The following is a 14754-nucleotide window of genomic DNA, read 5'->3' as shown; positions in this document are numbered from 1 at the left end:
GGATCTTGATATTTCCTTTTAAGTTTAACGGTGGTAATTTCTGTTTAACTAAACGGTTATACATGCGACTTGAAAGTATGTTAGATTCGCAACATTTATTTACGTACGTATTTCCTCGTTTGCGGACAGTTTACATGTGTAAAAAATGTAAATCTTTGTAATTCCCCTGGTTGTGAATTTTCGAAAATTTTTGCGGTCGCATCCAACTGACTTCTGAAAGAAACGAAGGATTTTACTTAGTACCTTCGCTTATTTTAAACAACCTTTATAAGCACTTATCCGAAGAAAATGTGCGCAGGTGAGGTATTAATGAAATATCATCAATCTCGCCCAACGCTGACATAGAAACGGTAATCGATTACGGCACCGATCAACGATTAAGATATAGTAGAAGAGGGTACCGTCATAGTTTGATGCGCAAAGTGCATGCTTCTCTATGTTTAACCCGTTAGGCAAACCTAGATAGTTTCAGGTTTTCTTCAGTAATAACAGAGAAAGAGGGATTAAGTCAGCAATCAGCGTTTACAGCTTGATGAGCTGCAATATTCATTTATACAGGATATTTAGATTAGATATAGGTTTAACAGAGAGATCAAAGACCTGCATGCGTAAATAACAGTAGTTATTGTTAGAGAATTACTGGGATCTTCAGATTTGTCTTAAACCATAGACTGCACAAACCTAGAATCATTGCACTACAAGAATAATTGAATATGACCCCCGTTTGTGTGCTGGAAACCTCCGATTTCATGGTAAAACGTGGCGGAATGTCTTTTGGTGCAAAGAACTTTTAGACAAATAGACAAGAGGAGCGCACGTCCCAAAGTTTCTCGACAATTCTAGCGATTTCGCTATCCTCCTGATTCTTCCAATTTCTCTCCATACAGACAGATTCTATTAATTAAGTAGTAAAAATTAAAGTACCCGTAGGAATCATCCGTCTCACTGTTCTTTATAATTGCCTTAAGAAGTTTGCAGTAATATCAAAATATTTTCCTAAATGCGTTAAAATCCTTAATCGAGATCATTCTTTCACCACTAATCACGTGTAATATTAGACTTAATCTTAGCAACACCCTCTGGTAATTTTCTTCACGTTTTAACTAGCACTTACCTGCCTTGCATGTTATTATCGTAATTAGATTTCTCCTGTCGGAAGTTCCATCAGAAATGGTCTTTTTTGTGGAAATTGATTTTTTGCCATTTTGGTTTCATGTATCGAGTTGCAAGATTATTTTAAGAAAAAACTAACTACTCTTAACTGAAAGCATACGTCAGGAAGTATTAAGGATGAGCAATAATTAGGTACTGAAAAAAGTACGAGCGGACTAATTACACAAAGTTTTTGTGAATTGAAGTGTACTTTGATTTGTGATGAAGGTAGAAGAAGTTTTAGTCGTTAGTTAGTTATTCGCCATTACTAAAATTATGTATTTTTCCTGGATTTTATGACGAAACTGCACTTAAAAGCATAAAGACCTTAAGAACCACTTAGAGGTAGTCTTCTAAAAGAGACTTAGTCAGTTCCGCATTGCGGCAGATGGCGCTCGTAAGACGATTTCAGAGCCCATACCTGCGTAATTCCCCAACCGCCACTCGAGAAATGGGATGCCCTGAAAAGTTGATCGTAGTCCCGAAATCCCTAAAATCCACCGAAAAAGCTTCAAATTGATCTGAGGGAATTTTCTAAGGAAATCAGTGAGTTGTGTTTTCTGACCGACTACTTTAGCTTCCATTACTATAATGACTCAAATGACGCTCGACATGTAGCTTTCGTTAAGAAGTTTGTCGCATTCTTGTAATGCTGAAAATTCACTCCAAAATTTCCAAAATAACCTTAAGATTCTCATGGGGAAACTTCGGCAAAAATTAGTCAGTTGTGCTTTTCTGCAGATAGTGCTTCGAGCTAGTTTTTGTTTCCTATACAATAACTCAACCTACTCGGCATTCGAGAGGTGACAACCGTTGATATTCCAATTCAAGAAATAGAGAAAAAAACGAAAAAATTTAAAAATGGTAATCAGTAGCGCGTTTCAGTAGATGGCGTTCGGAATAGAACTTAATCCAGTTGATACTCGATTGATGGAGCCACTGGAACCAGCTAACGAACAACTGTGTCTATATTTTTCATTTTAACTACTCGTCAGGAATTTCTTCATTCGGTAGTTTCCGCAAATTTTAAATTATTGAGAATGAACGAAATTATGAAGTACGAAATTCACTATCTTTTTTTAAAATTAATTCACCCATATTTTGTTAGGAAAAATTACCCGAAAATGTTCTGACCCCGGTTACAGACACTGAAACTTCCACTTTGCCGTTGTGTTTTTTGGAAAAAAATAGCTAAAAATCAATGGTCACTTCAACGCTTTATTGTAATTCAAATTGCACCTCAGCAAGGTTTCAGGGCCCCAGATAAAAAAATCACCACGCCAATTAATACCTTGTAGGGCAAATTATAACATGATCCCCATTACAAGGTGTTATTGTGCTGCAAGACCTGCTAATTAGTCGGCGCTGGTCGTAATTTCACTAATTACCTTGCTGGCAGTGCTTGGTAACCATATATTGTGTTCCCGCACGTAATAAAGACTGTTCAGTGACAAATTTGGCCAAATTAAATTATCAAGTTAAAGACTTTTTGATTGCTCCCGTTTTTGCCGGTAAAGTTTGTTCGCTTCGTGGAAGTTGTCTGGTCATTATTGACCAAAGGGTTTGTTACTAGATGGGAGTCGCTGTAATGCAATTTAAGCAACTTTTCCGGTTAAACTTAAATTAAACATCTCTAAGAGCTCTAATGTTTCCTGCCTAAACAAACCTTGCGAGTAGCACAATATCTCCGCTAATAACTCTCCATTTTGCTGTCCCTATTTGCAGAATGAAATGATTTCCTGCTGGGACCGCTCCTTCGGCTCTAAAATTGATCAGATTGAATTTTTCCATGGAAAACGTGTCGCTAGACCTGGTTTTTCTTTTTACATCGAGTCACTGGATATTTCAACTCGTTTAGAAGCGTTTATTGGACGACCCCACGGGATCGATATCCGGTTTGTACAGCTCTATAAATAATTTTGCGTTGCTGGGAAAAGATACAAACGAAACAAATTTTTCATCTCAATTCGCACATCCGTTTTCGATCACTTTGGATTTTTAATGATTGTCGTCTGCGACGCACTGGCAATGAAAATGCCTTTAAACCCCAATTAAACGTTGCACACGCGATTATACAACGTAGTAGCCAGCAGACTCTTTAATAATTATTATTTATTGGGTATTACGTCTCCTTATTAGAACTGCTGGTAAGCAGCTTGAAAGCCGAGAAAATTCTAGTATGTTATTAATGGTGGCTGTATTAATCGTTAACGACGCGAACAGTGGCAAAAAAGTGCGAATCAATAGATTGATCAAACGTTACACCGATGAATGACGTGACAGTAATTGGAGTATGATGCCGGGAATGTTAAAGGGAGACGTGTCGCTCATTCTTCAATGAGAATTCCATTGCCGCTTGTAACGCGATGTCGAAGAAAATTGCGAGGATCAAGCAAAAAGGCGGTTTTACTCCAGTTCCACTTCGCCTAAAGTGGAGGAAAAAAGTGCGGAGTCCCTTGAGGTCAACCCTCACTCGAGCGCCGCGCCGCACGCCGCTGGTTCATTGAGCACCGACGTGAGAAACTTACAGAACTGTGAGTTTTCCATGCCGGTCGAAAAGCTTTGTACGGTCAGTGGCGGCGACGCTCTGAGTAAGCTAGCACGAATTTTTGGTGACAGCCGAGAGTTTAACCCGTCTTCGAAAAATACTTTGTGCGCCTCTGATTTCTGAAAGCAACTTAAACATTTTTTGCACTCTCGAGGGCTTGAATTCTTGTGAAGTCAGCGCAATGCGCTGTTTTAGGAGATTGCTCGATGGTTTGTAAAGAAGCGTGATGGAATTGTAATTTCGTAGAAATTTTCCCTCCCTCAGAAAGTGCTTGGTACGCCTCTGACTTCTGAAGAACGCACACGAAAACCTTAAATTCGCAAGAACCTTCAAAGACTTGAATTCTTTTCAAGCCATTGCAATAGGTCGTTTTTGAAAATTTGCTCGTACACTTTAAAAGGAGAAACATTGAATGACTATTAAACGGATCCTCAACTTCCACTCCCTCTTGAGGGGGGCAACTCACCTGCTCGCTCACAATTGGTCTGTCATACTCGTCACTTTTGAAGTTACAGCGTCCTTGGCCGTCGAACGAGTCGTTAGGGCTAATCGGGCGGAAGACCATTGGCCACGGCACTTACCAGCACCTGTCAAAGACCGGGCCACGCAGTGTAAAAATGACCAACACGTGACAGCGGTATTTACCAATCGCCTCGCTTGAATAGCCCTTTAGCACTTTTCTTATTGTTTCTCTTGACTGCGCAAAATAGCAGGTAACAAAACGTTAATAAAATCCCAATTACGCTGGCCGCGCCAAGTGAAAGAAAATGTGATGAAAAGAAATATGTAGTCATAAATTCCTGAAAGACAATAAAACTCAAGTTCACCAGACATGGGCCATGGACACAATGCTGTGTACGTATATTAGTCACGAACGATGTGCATTTTGAAAAAGGTCAAGTGAAGTCGAACTTCTAGAGTTTGCCATTGCGTAACTACGACTTACAGGCCCTTTGACAAACTCAAAATCACCTGTACACCCTCCTCCCCCGTCTCTTTCTCAAAACCTTCTCCATATGCAGGAGAAAACCCTGCTGTAAAAGTATGATTAGTTCTAGAATGGTCTAGGTACTCAAGGTACTCATTTCTTACATACCCCCTCTTCTGAGCAAAAAGATATTTCTATTCAATTTTCTCTAAAACCTTTAGGGGTACCTTTGTAGCTGTCGAGAATGGAATGACCTGTGAAGTCCTCAAGTAAGTCAGCAATAAATTTATGGTTTATTTTTCAACCACATTGGAGCGTTGAATCTGTCTAGAATGACTGAAGATTTTTTCAATCGATCAAGGGCATAATGCTTCTTTGGGTATAAGTAGAATGATGTTATACCTAATTACTTGATTAAAGGCGGTTAAAAAGAGGCGTCATTTTTTACTTTTTGACCCGTTACCCTTGGCAACGGGTTGTAAAAATTAAGCCACGCCCACTGGTTGTAAACTCATTGTTTCCACCATTCAAACGGATATGTAAACAATGAGTTTCAACAATCATTAAATATTACTTTATTTTTTAATGTGTCCTCCATTAAGATCGGTTTTTGGTAACATGCTCTCCTTTCTAGCTTTTGAACCCGGTCACCGTACTCCTATGCCATTTGAGGGCATTTGCACACATTTGCCTTATCTAAAGTAATTACCAGAAACAAATTTCCTCAGAAATGTCTACTACTATGATTATAATCTTCTCCTGCGAACTCCACGGTTGTCTGATCGTTCTTTTTCTTAAGAGTTCATCGAAGGTCACGATGTCACGACAGTGGTCTATAGTATGCACGTATGTTTCCACGTATCTATTCCCATGTGTAGATACGTCGAAACATAAGTTTCAGCAAATAAGGTATCTGAGCATACCTCTTTAAACTTTTAATAAATTACACGACCACCCGTTTTGAATACGCTAAGTCCTTCTCTGTTAATGCTCCTTAATCCTCTTATAGTAATCATAATCATACATTAATTTGGTGTATATTTTCAACGCGTAAAACTTAATAATAATTAATATCTCGAAAAGGTTGTACGAGATCTAAGATCGAAAACACTCAGTGGCAACGTGGCGCCCTTCTTTTGTTTATCAAATCGCACGTCTAAGGGTGGGCTGGTACTGTCAGTGCGGACAACGCAATGTTGTCAAACTTTCTTAAATGTATCAGAAAGGGCCATAAAATTTCGCCGTTAAAATATGGACGCCCTCGGTACCAATATCATACTTATTTCGCCATCTTGCCACTAGTTGATTGGGTACTGGATTTTAATTTTATTCTTAAATGTTTGAGACACTCACTCTAATTACCTTTTTACTTAAGTACCAATATTTTGAACTCCATTCCCGCAAACTGGTATTTACATTCCTACCGAGTGCTGTGTGGGTACTTACAAATGCATGTGCACGCGACTCGTTCTAAACGTACTATATAACTGTACTTCTGAATTTGTGCAGGTTAGGCGGGTAATGTAATCGAAGACCATACGGCCATTCCCAAGCAGTGGGCTTGTCGCAGTGCCCAGGCAATATTTCACTTTGTCGCTATATTACCCTCAGATGTTTTCAAGTACTGTTATTTAATTAACCACTTTTATGACTGTGTTTCCTGGATTTCCGAAACCTACCCAGGCCTAATTAAGATGCTCAACAACTCCGTTCAGCAGAGAGTCGCTTGATTGAAATTAATCCATTAATATTGCATGAAGAACGAATCCATGTTCCATTCATAAAGTAAACGCATTAAATAAACAAAACGTGCATTAGGGGTGTGGCCTCGTGATTGAGGAGCTGTTATTGGTTAGGTGGCCACTTGTCGCCCGGGCATTGGTCGAAATTGTCGTGTCTTTTGTTTACATTAAAAAGGCATTTCAAATTCGAACATGCCGATTCTACAAGACCAAAGAAATGGGGCTTGGACCCTGAAGGACAATTTTAGGCTCTACAATGAGATATAGATTCGAGAGAGTTCACTGTAGAGCAATAATGAATCCCATCTCGCCAACGAAAAATCGCTCAGAAATTGCTGAAGAGCAAAGCGGGTTTAATCCATGGACGCGCCGATGAATTTCATCTAGAGGACGCACGGAAGCGATTCTTTAATAAATGTTCTGACTTCGAATAACGTCCAGCAAGAATCGCTCAGTCCAATTCGACCAGCCACACTCGGTGCTATATTTTCACTTATACAGATGTGTCACATTCATTCTGATGTCTCCACACATCACTTGCCACTTCAAACCAAGCGGTGAAAGCCCAAGAGGAACCCAATATTCTTACGTGGTTTTCATTGAAGCCTCGCTAACCTGAGCTACTCCGAACTGCCTCCTCCTTAAGAACCACCAGTGGGTACCTGTATTAACTTAATCACCGGACGTTTTCATCCGCATACCACATCAGTCCCTTTTACTTAGCAACAATCTACGAGCGGTTATTTGTTTAACCTGTTACTGCATTACAGATGCAAATGCCGAGCATTGTTCAAGCCTAGACGAGTGCATATTTCATTCTTTGACCCGATCATAATGCTTTAAGTACAGTTTACATATTGTAAGCTTGTTCTGTAATGTTTGCTTTAACAACAAATGGTAATGGCTCTATACACAAGCCGTAGAGGATCTTTCTAGTCAAGAACGTTGAATGTGTGTGTGCGTCCGGAATGATATTTGCAGGTGTGTGAGTGAGATATCCACTTCATGTGCAAGGCTGAAAGTAAATAATGCCTAAGTCAATATCGGGATTTTATCTGCGAAGCTTGGTAGTCGAGGGCCTAGCTCACCAGTTGAAGGAAAACTAAACATTTCATCTTATATATGTATGAATTATTTAATATCCGTCTTCATCTCTCTTGGAAAACGGCTAATTTAAACTGACATTGATCGAGCAAACAGAAAGCGCATTTCGCAATAGAAATATCAATCGTCTTTCATGTTCCATACAAGGTTTGAAGCGGGTGCCCCCGGGGGTTATTTGATATGTAATAAAGTTACTGAATGGGGCAAAAAGTCTTGTTTAATTTAGATAAAGCTCCATTGATATTAGAGAGGGAGAAATGAATCGATGTGAACAGCAATTGATGGGTAATGCATTCTTCATGCAACTCCAAAGCAACTATTAAGAATTACAAATCGTCACACTTTCTTTAACAGCTGAATAATTGGGGTACTGCGTATCGAAGCACCGTGTTGAGAAGCCGCACTTTCATCTTCTTTCGAATTGCTTTAAAAATTTGAAGCGTCATTTTTTGTAAACTGAAGGTCATCTATAACTAAATTCCTCTCATACCAGTGTTCAATGAGTTGTGACATCACGGATTTAGAAACTAGAAATACATATCTGTGATAGGAATGAGGAATTTCACGTAATGCGTAATTCCTACTTGTGGAGCCATCTTTTGGCATATTCTACAATTTGCACGTTGGTGAGCGCCAGAGGTGTTTGTTCTCCGAACTAGCTTAATACTATAATACTTTCCAGATAACAGTTGCAGTCGGTTTGAAATATTTCAGTTGATGTTTAATGTGCTATTTACCAAGCCATTTCCCTGAAACGAAATAAGTATTATATACAATTAATCAAATATTATGTACAAATGCCGGTTACAGATACCTTTGATGAATATACACTGTCAAGGAATGTACGGGGTGGCCCGAGATGAGGTATTATTTCCACGATTTTCTCCTTCACATACAATTTCCACCTACACCTTGTAAGGTCTGCAATATAGAAATTCAATGAAATACGTCACACACCTTTCATTTTCCGTATTTAAGATGATAAAATAAAAATCAAATTCGTAACTGAGTCTGCCCTGAGCAATATTTATGAGCATGTTCAGACTTAGAATTGGAATATTCAGCACTCTATCATCGCCCAATAGGTTTACTGAAATACCCGCATATTTTTTGTTATTTACTAGGGGTCTACATGATCTCTAAGTCCTCTCTCCATAGGACACTCCTGATAGGGACAGGCATAATAAACTGCTGCCTCTTCCATACGGCAGTGCTTGAAGCACATAATATAACGCATTTCAGGCTTGTTGATCAAATTATTGGCACCTTTGCCTGGGATATAACTCCCATTGAAGCAAAGGAACAGGCCAGTATTACCTGCATTTATTTCATCATTTCTATAATACCTCGTGAGAAAGTTCTCAGCAAAATTATTTTCGGGGAAGATTGCCCCTTTCTTCACTAACGTATTTTTTCTTTTTTTCAGACATGTCTTCGTGTCCATTATGCTAATTTGCGTGCTGGTGCCCCTCCTGCAAGCCCGACCCCAGTCCAGAAACCACGATCTGCTGACCAAACTGGGCCTCCAAAAAATCAGAAGTCCCAATACCCATCATCGAAAGAGACTGGCGGTCGAATCCAGGCACCAGACCAGATCAGATGATTCCCATATGTTTGTGATTAAACTGCCGCCAAATCCTCACTATTATGCTATAAACAAACCTAATTCCCTCTTGCCAGACGCAAAAAAGGTACCGGTTGGCTTCAAAGGTAATGGAAAGCCTGGAAAGATCTATCACTGGAACTTGCCAGTTCTGAAAAAAATCGTGGAAAGTAAACAGAAGAGCAGAACTAATGACGCGGACTTGGATTTGGATCATCCAGAGAGCTGGAATGAAGTTCTGGATAAACCGGGTCATCATCATAAAAAGCCGTTAAAACCCTCGTATTACGTTCCCCAGAAGCCAAAGAAGTCGAATTTCATGAAGTACTTTCCAGGAAACGGAAAACCCCATTCGTTGTACGTTATAGAGAAAAACAAAAGGGCCCAGTACCATAGACTTTTGCCGTAAATTTTATTGTAAATTATGTGTTTCTTTTCTTACAAATTATTTTAACTAGTGAAAGCTAAGAACTTTCGTGCAATACGTTTCTGGAGTTTATTTCAAAATATGTTTTTTTATACTAAGATGTTCCACTTGAATGTACTAATATTAGACTGATAAAAGTAATCTCATTACTTATTTTATACATATAAATTATATTAGTACTCTAATGTATGTAATAATAATAATTTATTAAGTCAACTGTTTATATAATAAATCATATTGTATTTAAAAGTGCTTTAAATTTCATATTTCAGGTCGTCGCCAATGATAGCGGCAAGGGCGGCTTAGCCATACGATGAAAATGGTCAACCGCCAGGGGCGAAAAGTTTAAGAAGACATGGAACGTCTTCAAGGAAACAACAATTGAAAAAGGAGAACATGATTGTTTTTCCGAATTGGAAACAATGACGGCAAAAAACCAGGAGAAGACGAAATGGTATTGATCACCTAGAGGCGAAAAATTCTTAATCCACCTCTGAAGCAAGATTCTACGTAATTTGATCACTTTTCTTCAATTGTAAGAACCAACCAAATAACCAAATGGAAGAAAAACGTTTGTAATGTTCTCGTGTTTTGAAAGACTGAGATACACCAATGATTTTTAATAAGTACTGTAACAGTTCTCTGTAATTACAATTTAACAAACGCTATTGTTACGTTTTTTTAACATATTGTTTTTATTGATACTTGGTGAACAAGGATAAACTTCACAATTTGCCGAGAATTCACATTTTCTTACTACTTACTATTAATCTTGGGAATTACACAACAATTAGTATAGCTTATACGATCGTCCAGTAGATGGATCTAAATGGAACAGTTACAGTTTTCTATAAAGATGTAATGATTTCGGTAACGATCATTAGATGGCGCTTTCTTTGCTATGCGAACCTCATTTATTGCTCTAAAATTTGGGAACCCCCGATTTCCCATCTAGTTATAAACTCTTTGTTCATCCTCATGAGTACGCATTTTTGTTTTTGGTCCTGAGCTGTGAACTGAGAATTGAAAGTTATCATATATGTAAGTATTTTGGTTTGGTTCTTATAGCTATATTTGTGCAACTTAACCACATAAAATAATAAGAGCGCCTAAGTCTAACTACTGCCATTCCACAACATAGGTACCTACCAAAACAATTACAGATAAAGCACCAACTTCAGTGATTGGAATCGTAATTATAATCACTAAACTAAAGGTAAGGTTCCTTCCATTTATTGCTCTACAACCATAGAATTATGAAATGATATAGTTTTAGCGCAATGAAACGTCCTCATAATATGATGGGTATAAATACCTTTGACACTGGTTCATGTAAAATGAATTTCATCTTTGATAATGTGAAATCTCTTGAAACGAATAACAAGAAATTATATTCTTCCTATTTTTACCTGTGCAATATAGGCTGGAGGTTATTCATTGAAAAAGTGAACGATAATAACAATCAGCCTTATTTGGGAGTGTACTTTCAAAGGATGGAAGACAACTATGAACTTAATTTCTCTTGTGAAGCAAAGTACGAATTTACCTTACTCAACTATGACTCGTTTAAAAGTAAAACCAGTTCATCACATGCCCTGGGGTCCACATCTCGATACATATTTGGTGTACGTGACCATGAGTCAATGGGATGGGGAGTACCTCAAGTTATATCTTGGGATCCACTTATAGATCGATATTCTGGATATATTGATGAAGATGACGATAATATCCAAATTACTGCTTGTTTGGAAATAGTAAAGATATACTCACATAAGAAGTATTGCCACTGCAGAATTTGCAATTAGAAATAAGTTGTATTCTTTATGTTACGAAAAGTATCAATAAATCCATGCTTTAAATGAATGTTGTTTTCCCTGCATAATATAGATTTTCATTTGAAATTTTTGATGTGTTAGACAGAAATATAATGAATATGAAGCAAGTGAAGATTACAAAATGGAAAAAAGCAAGGAAATCTGCTCACAGATATTTCATTAATAGTAAATGATTATTGTAACAAAAATTCTAAACAAGCTTAAATTGAGCATATTTGTCTTAATTTAACTGAAGCTACATCTCCAATTGTTTTAAATATTCATATATTCCCGCGAATTTGTAGGACCCTGTACATAAAACGTGTATATCTAGATTTTTTTTAAATTCTTGGGTAATGATGAGCAATGACATAAAAATTGTCTAATCAAAAGTGCTTTTGAAACAAACTTCCTTGCTGCATGTATTAGTTCAAGTCAAATTTTTGATTCAGTTGGTGGTATTTCCCAGCAACCAAAAGGATAAGAAGAGACATCCGCGAATTAAACGTGAAAGAGAAAAGGAACTAAAAAATATATTACTTTGCATTTACATCAAATAATATACATAAGCACAACCAAATAGACTAACCCTACCCTGCTTTGTGATGTCTCGTTAAGTACTGTATAAAAAGATTATGAACATTATCTCTGAATATCCTACAGCATTCTGTTTTGATATAATTGATTTTGTGTGGTAACTCTGCAATGCTAAGCAAAGGATTTTCATTAAAATCATCAATATCTTCAACTAAATCCATTATTGCCTTCTCGTCCCATGGTTCATTGTCATCACTAACAATCTTCCATAATGTCAGAGTGTCAATTAGCATTGGTCTATTATATGATAGGATGTATCTTTCAAAAATTGAAAAACAATGTGGATTGTCTAAGCAGTGTTCTATTTTATCATTGAATTTATCAATTTCCTGTGTTGAAAAATGTATTTCTGCCATTGGTTAAGTTTTTGGTTTTCCTGAAATATGCACAGAGGTTAAAACGATTTACCATAAGTTTTAAACATGAGCTCAGACTAGGAGATAATTGCTAAACCACCACAATGGATTTGACTGCAACATGAGGAATGATGATTTCTTTTCATGAACATGATATATTTGAAAATGGAGATAGCTGAGACCGCCAGAAAGTTATTTATCCTAAATACATTTTAACAGCAGGTTAATGGTGGAGACTTGGTTATTATTCTCAGTGGTACCTTTTGATTTTTAAATGGGAGCATAACATTTGCATTGGCTTATTTCCCCAAATTTTGTGGCTACAATAGATTGAACATAATCAAAATGTTATGCATAAAAGTTTTAAATATGTAATCTGTAAGCAGATTTCTGGAAATCTTGGAGAGGTATTATGAACCAATTTTTTAATTAAAATTATAGATTGATTGAACATTTAGCCCCAAGTGCTCATATTATATTACAGTATGTAATATTTAATACTTACATGATCTTTCACAATTATTATTCATCCTCTGAGATATTAAAAGAAGTCTGAACATAAATTAGGAACATTCTGACCTCGCTAAACTATGATTAAATAGGTAATCATTTATTGTTTCGTGGTAATTTATACGGTTTTACTCTAATCTCAAATATAAGGTCAATACGTTCTTGATATAACTGATAAAACATCAGTTAATTCTATTTTTATCAGTTACAGGAAAAACCTGTAAATAAATTTGTTGCTTGGTACTAACGACCTGGAGAATGGGAATTTTCAAAAGAAAATATAAAGCTAAAGTATTTGTTAAATTATATTACTTTTACATGTACCTACATAGATCTTTTCTCGAAATACAACCCAAAATTCTGTATCTAATAATAACAATTTCGGAAGTATTTGGAAAACAAAACAACTAATCATAACATAAAACATGTGACTGTGACATATACGATGTCAGTAGCAGTCAAGTCTGATAAATGGCCGTCTTGATAAAACAATCGATAAACGGTACGGAAAGGGGAGGAACGACAGCTTACTCTCGGTGTTGAGTGCGTGGATTCGGAGCTCTCGCAAGTTCTTGAAGTTCTAATAATTAATATATTGATTGATTTGATTGAATTTTGCCTCCACATTCTCATAATAACATCAAAAGAAGAGAATTTTTTGGTGGGGTCCTCCTGCGCTCCTCTCTACATATTTATGTGCACACTGTTTTGTATTTCCTTGCACTTTCTTTCATAACAATTAAAAGCAACAAATAGATTCGTCAGAATGTGTCATATACGCGAATTTCTATTTTATTCATTATCACTCACTACGTAATAACTATTACGAATTCCCATAAAACATCAACTTTAACGTTGGAAAGTTGTATTTAAATTAAGTAATGAGTACACTTAGGTATTGCAAACGTATTATGTGCGTGCGACTCTACATTACTTCGGCGAAAATGGGGCCCACTTAGTTTTATCAATTCTATTTAGCTTTATTGCAATTAGTCACAAAATATATAACAATGATATTTTAAATATGTACCTTGGGATTGTGGCTCAATTATATATATGGACATTATAGTAATAACCTCGGGACAACGATATGTCCAGCTTTTCATATTTAGTAACCGCATTTTGTATAGTTTATATTGTATTAAATGCAAATAAATCTGTGGAAGGAGGCCCACTAGGAGGCATCTTTAATGGATTATTTAGTGCTGGTAACTCGACGAATAAAGGGGAAAATAACACAGCGCCTGAAGGTGATAAAAGTATACTAAATCGTGGACATTTAATAATATGCATTAGGTAGAAGGCAAATGATTTTTTCTGATTTGCAGCGGATTCATTTACCAGACTGGAAGAAATCGGGAAACTAACCGCAGACCTTTTACATGGAGATGTTGTAGGAGCTGCCATTGACGGTGTTGATTTATTGGAGACTATTAAGAACATAAAATGGCCAATTAAATTTGTATTAAAATTGATGAGAACGACGTTGGATGTAATACATCCCGTGTTTCTGAAATTATTTCCTGGGGCAAGGAACGATGGGAATCTGATTGACAGCTTATTGTTTTCAGTGTCCCACGGAGGTGCAATGATAGGCAATGTGTTACAGCTTATGTCGATTTTTATATAAATTTGAACATTAAATTTAATGCGATAATTTAATTGATTCTATTCGTGGGTATAAAACACGGGTGGATACGAAAGGGGCCGCAAGTTCATCAGTGTGGTGCTGCAAATTTTGAGCGCCATTTTGTATGTGCGACTGCGAATACCAAATACCGACCAATGAGTTTCCCTAGTGATTTGGCTGTTGCGGGTAAAGCTTAGGTTTTACTTACACCCTGTCTCTATTCAGTGTATCTTAGCGGGATCTCCACGACTGAGCTTCAGGAACGAACACCAAAAATAGTGATGGTTTTTCCATTTTCTTTTCTCTCTGTAGGGACTTTTAAAAATAAATATGTCGCCTACTC

General features: G+C 37.0%; 2 protein-coding genes and 2 long non-coding RNA genes across 5 annotated transcripts in view; 3 read left to right on the top strand and 1 right to left on the bottom strand.

Annotated features, from left to right (window-relative positions):
• The window catches only part of LOC136411439 (uncharacterized), a 31501-nt gene extending 21748 nt beyond the window's left edge, over window positions 1-9753 (top strand). For both annotated transcript variants that reach the window (XM_066394014.1, XM_066394022.1), the window contains exon 2: window positions 8901-9753. In XM_066394014.1, the coding sequence (XP_066250111.1) occupies window positions 8901-9486 (586 nt within the window). In that variant the 3' untranslated portion in view covers window positions 9487-9753. The remainder of the gene's footprint in view (window positions 1-8900) is intronic.
• LOC136411426 (meiotic nuclear division protein 1 homolog) overlaps window positions 1-14754 on the top strand; it is a 66776-nt gene that overhangs the window by 35787 nt on the left and 16235 nt on the right. The gene's annotated exons all lie outside the window — the stretch shown is intronic.
• On the top strand, window positions 10508-11347 carry LOC136412379 (uncharacterized). Its single transcript, XR_010752399.1, has 3 exons — window positions 10508-10545; window positions 10646-10720; window positions 10775-11347. It is a non-coding gene; the product is annotated as an uncharacterized lncRNA (long non-coding RNA).
• On the bottom strand, window positions 11834-12218 carry LOC136410556 (uncharacterized). The gene is made up of 2 exons (XR_010752258.1): window positions 12083-12218; window positions 11834-12026 (listed from the first exon to the last, which is right to left on the bottom strand). It is a non-coding gene; the product is annotated as an uncharacterized lncRNA (long non-coding RNA).

This window comes from Euwallacea similis, chromosome 1 (genome assembly GCF_039881205.1).
Source record: "Euwallacea similis isolate ESF13 chromosome 1, ESF131.1, whole genome shotgun sequence".
NCBI classification, from domain to species: Eukaryota; Metazoa; Arthropoda; class Insecta; order Coleoptera; family Curculionidae; genus Euwallacea; species Euwallacea similis.
Note: the sequence above shows the minus strand (reverse complement) of the source record. Positions and strands in the feature narration are given on the sequence as shown.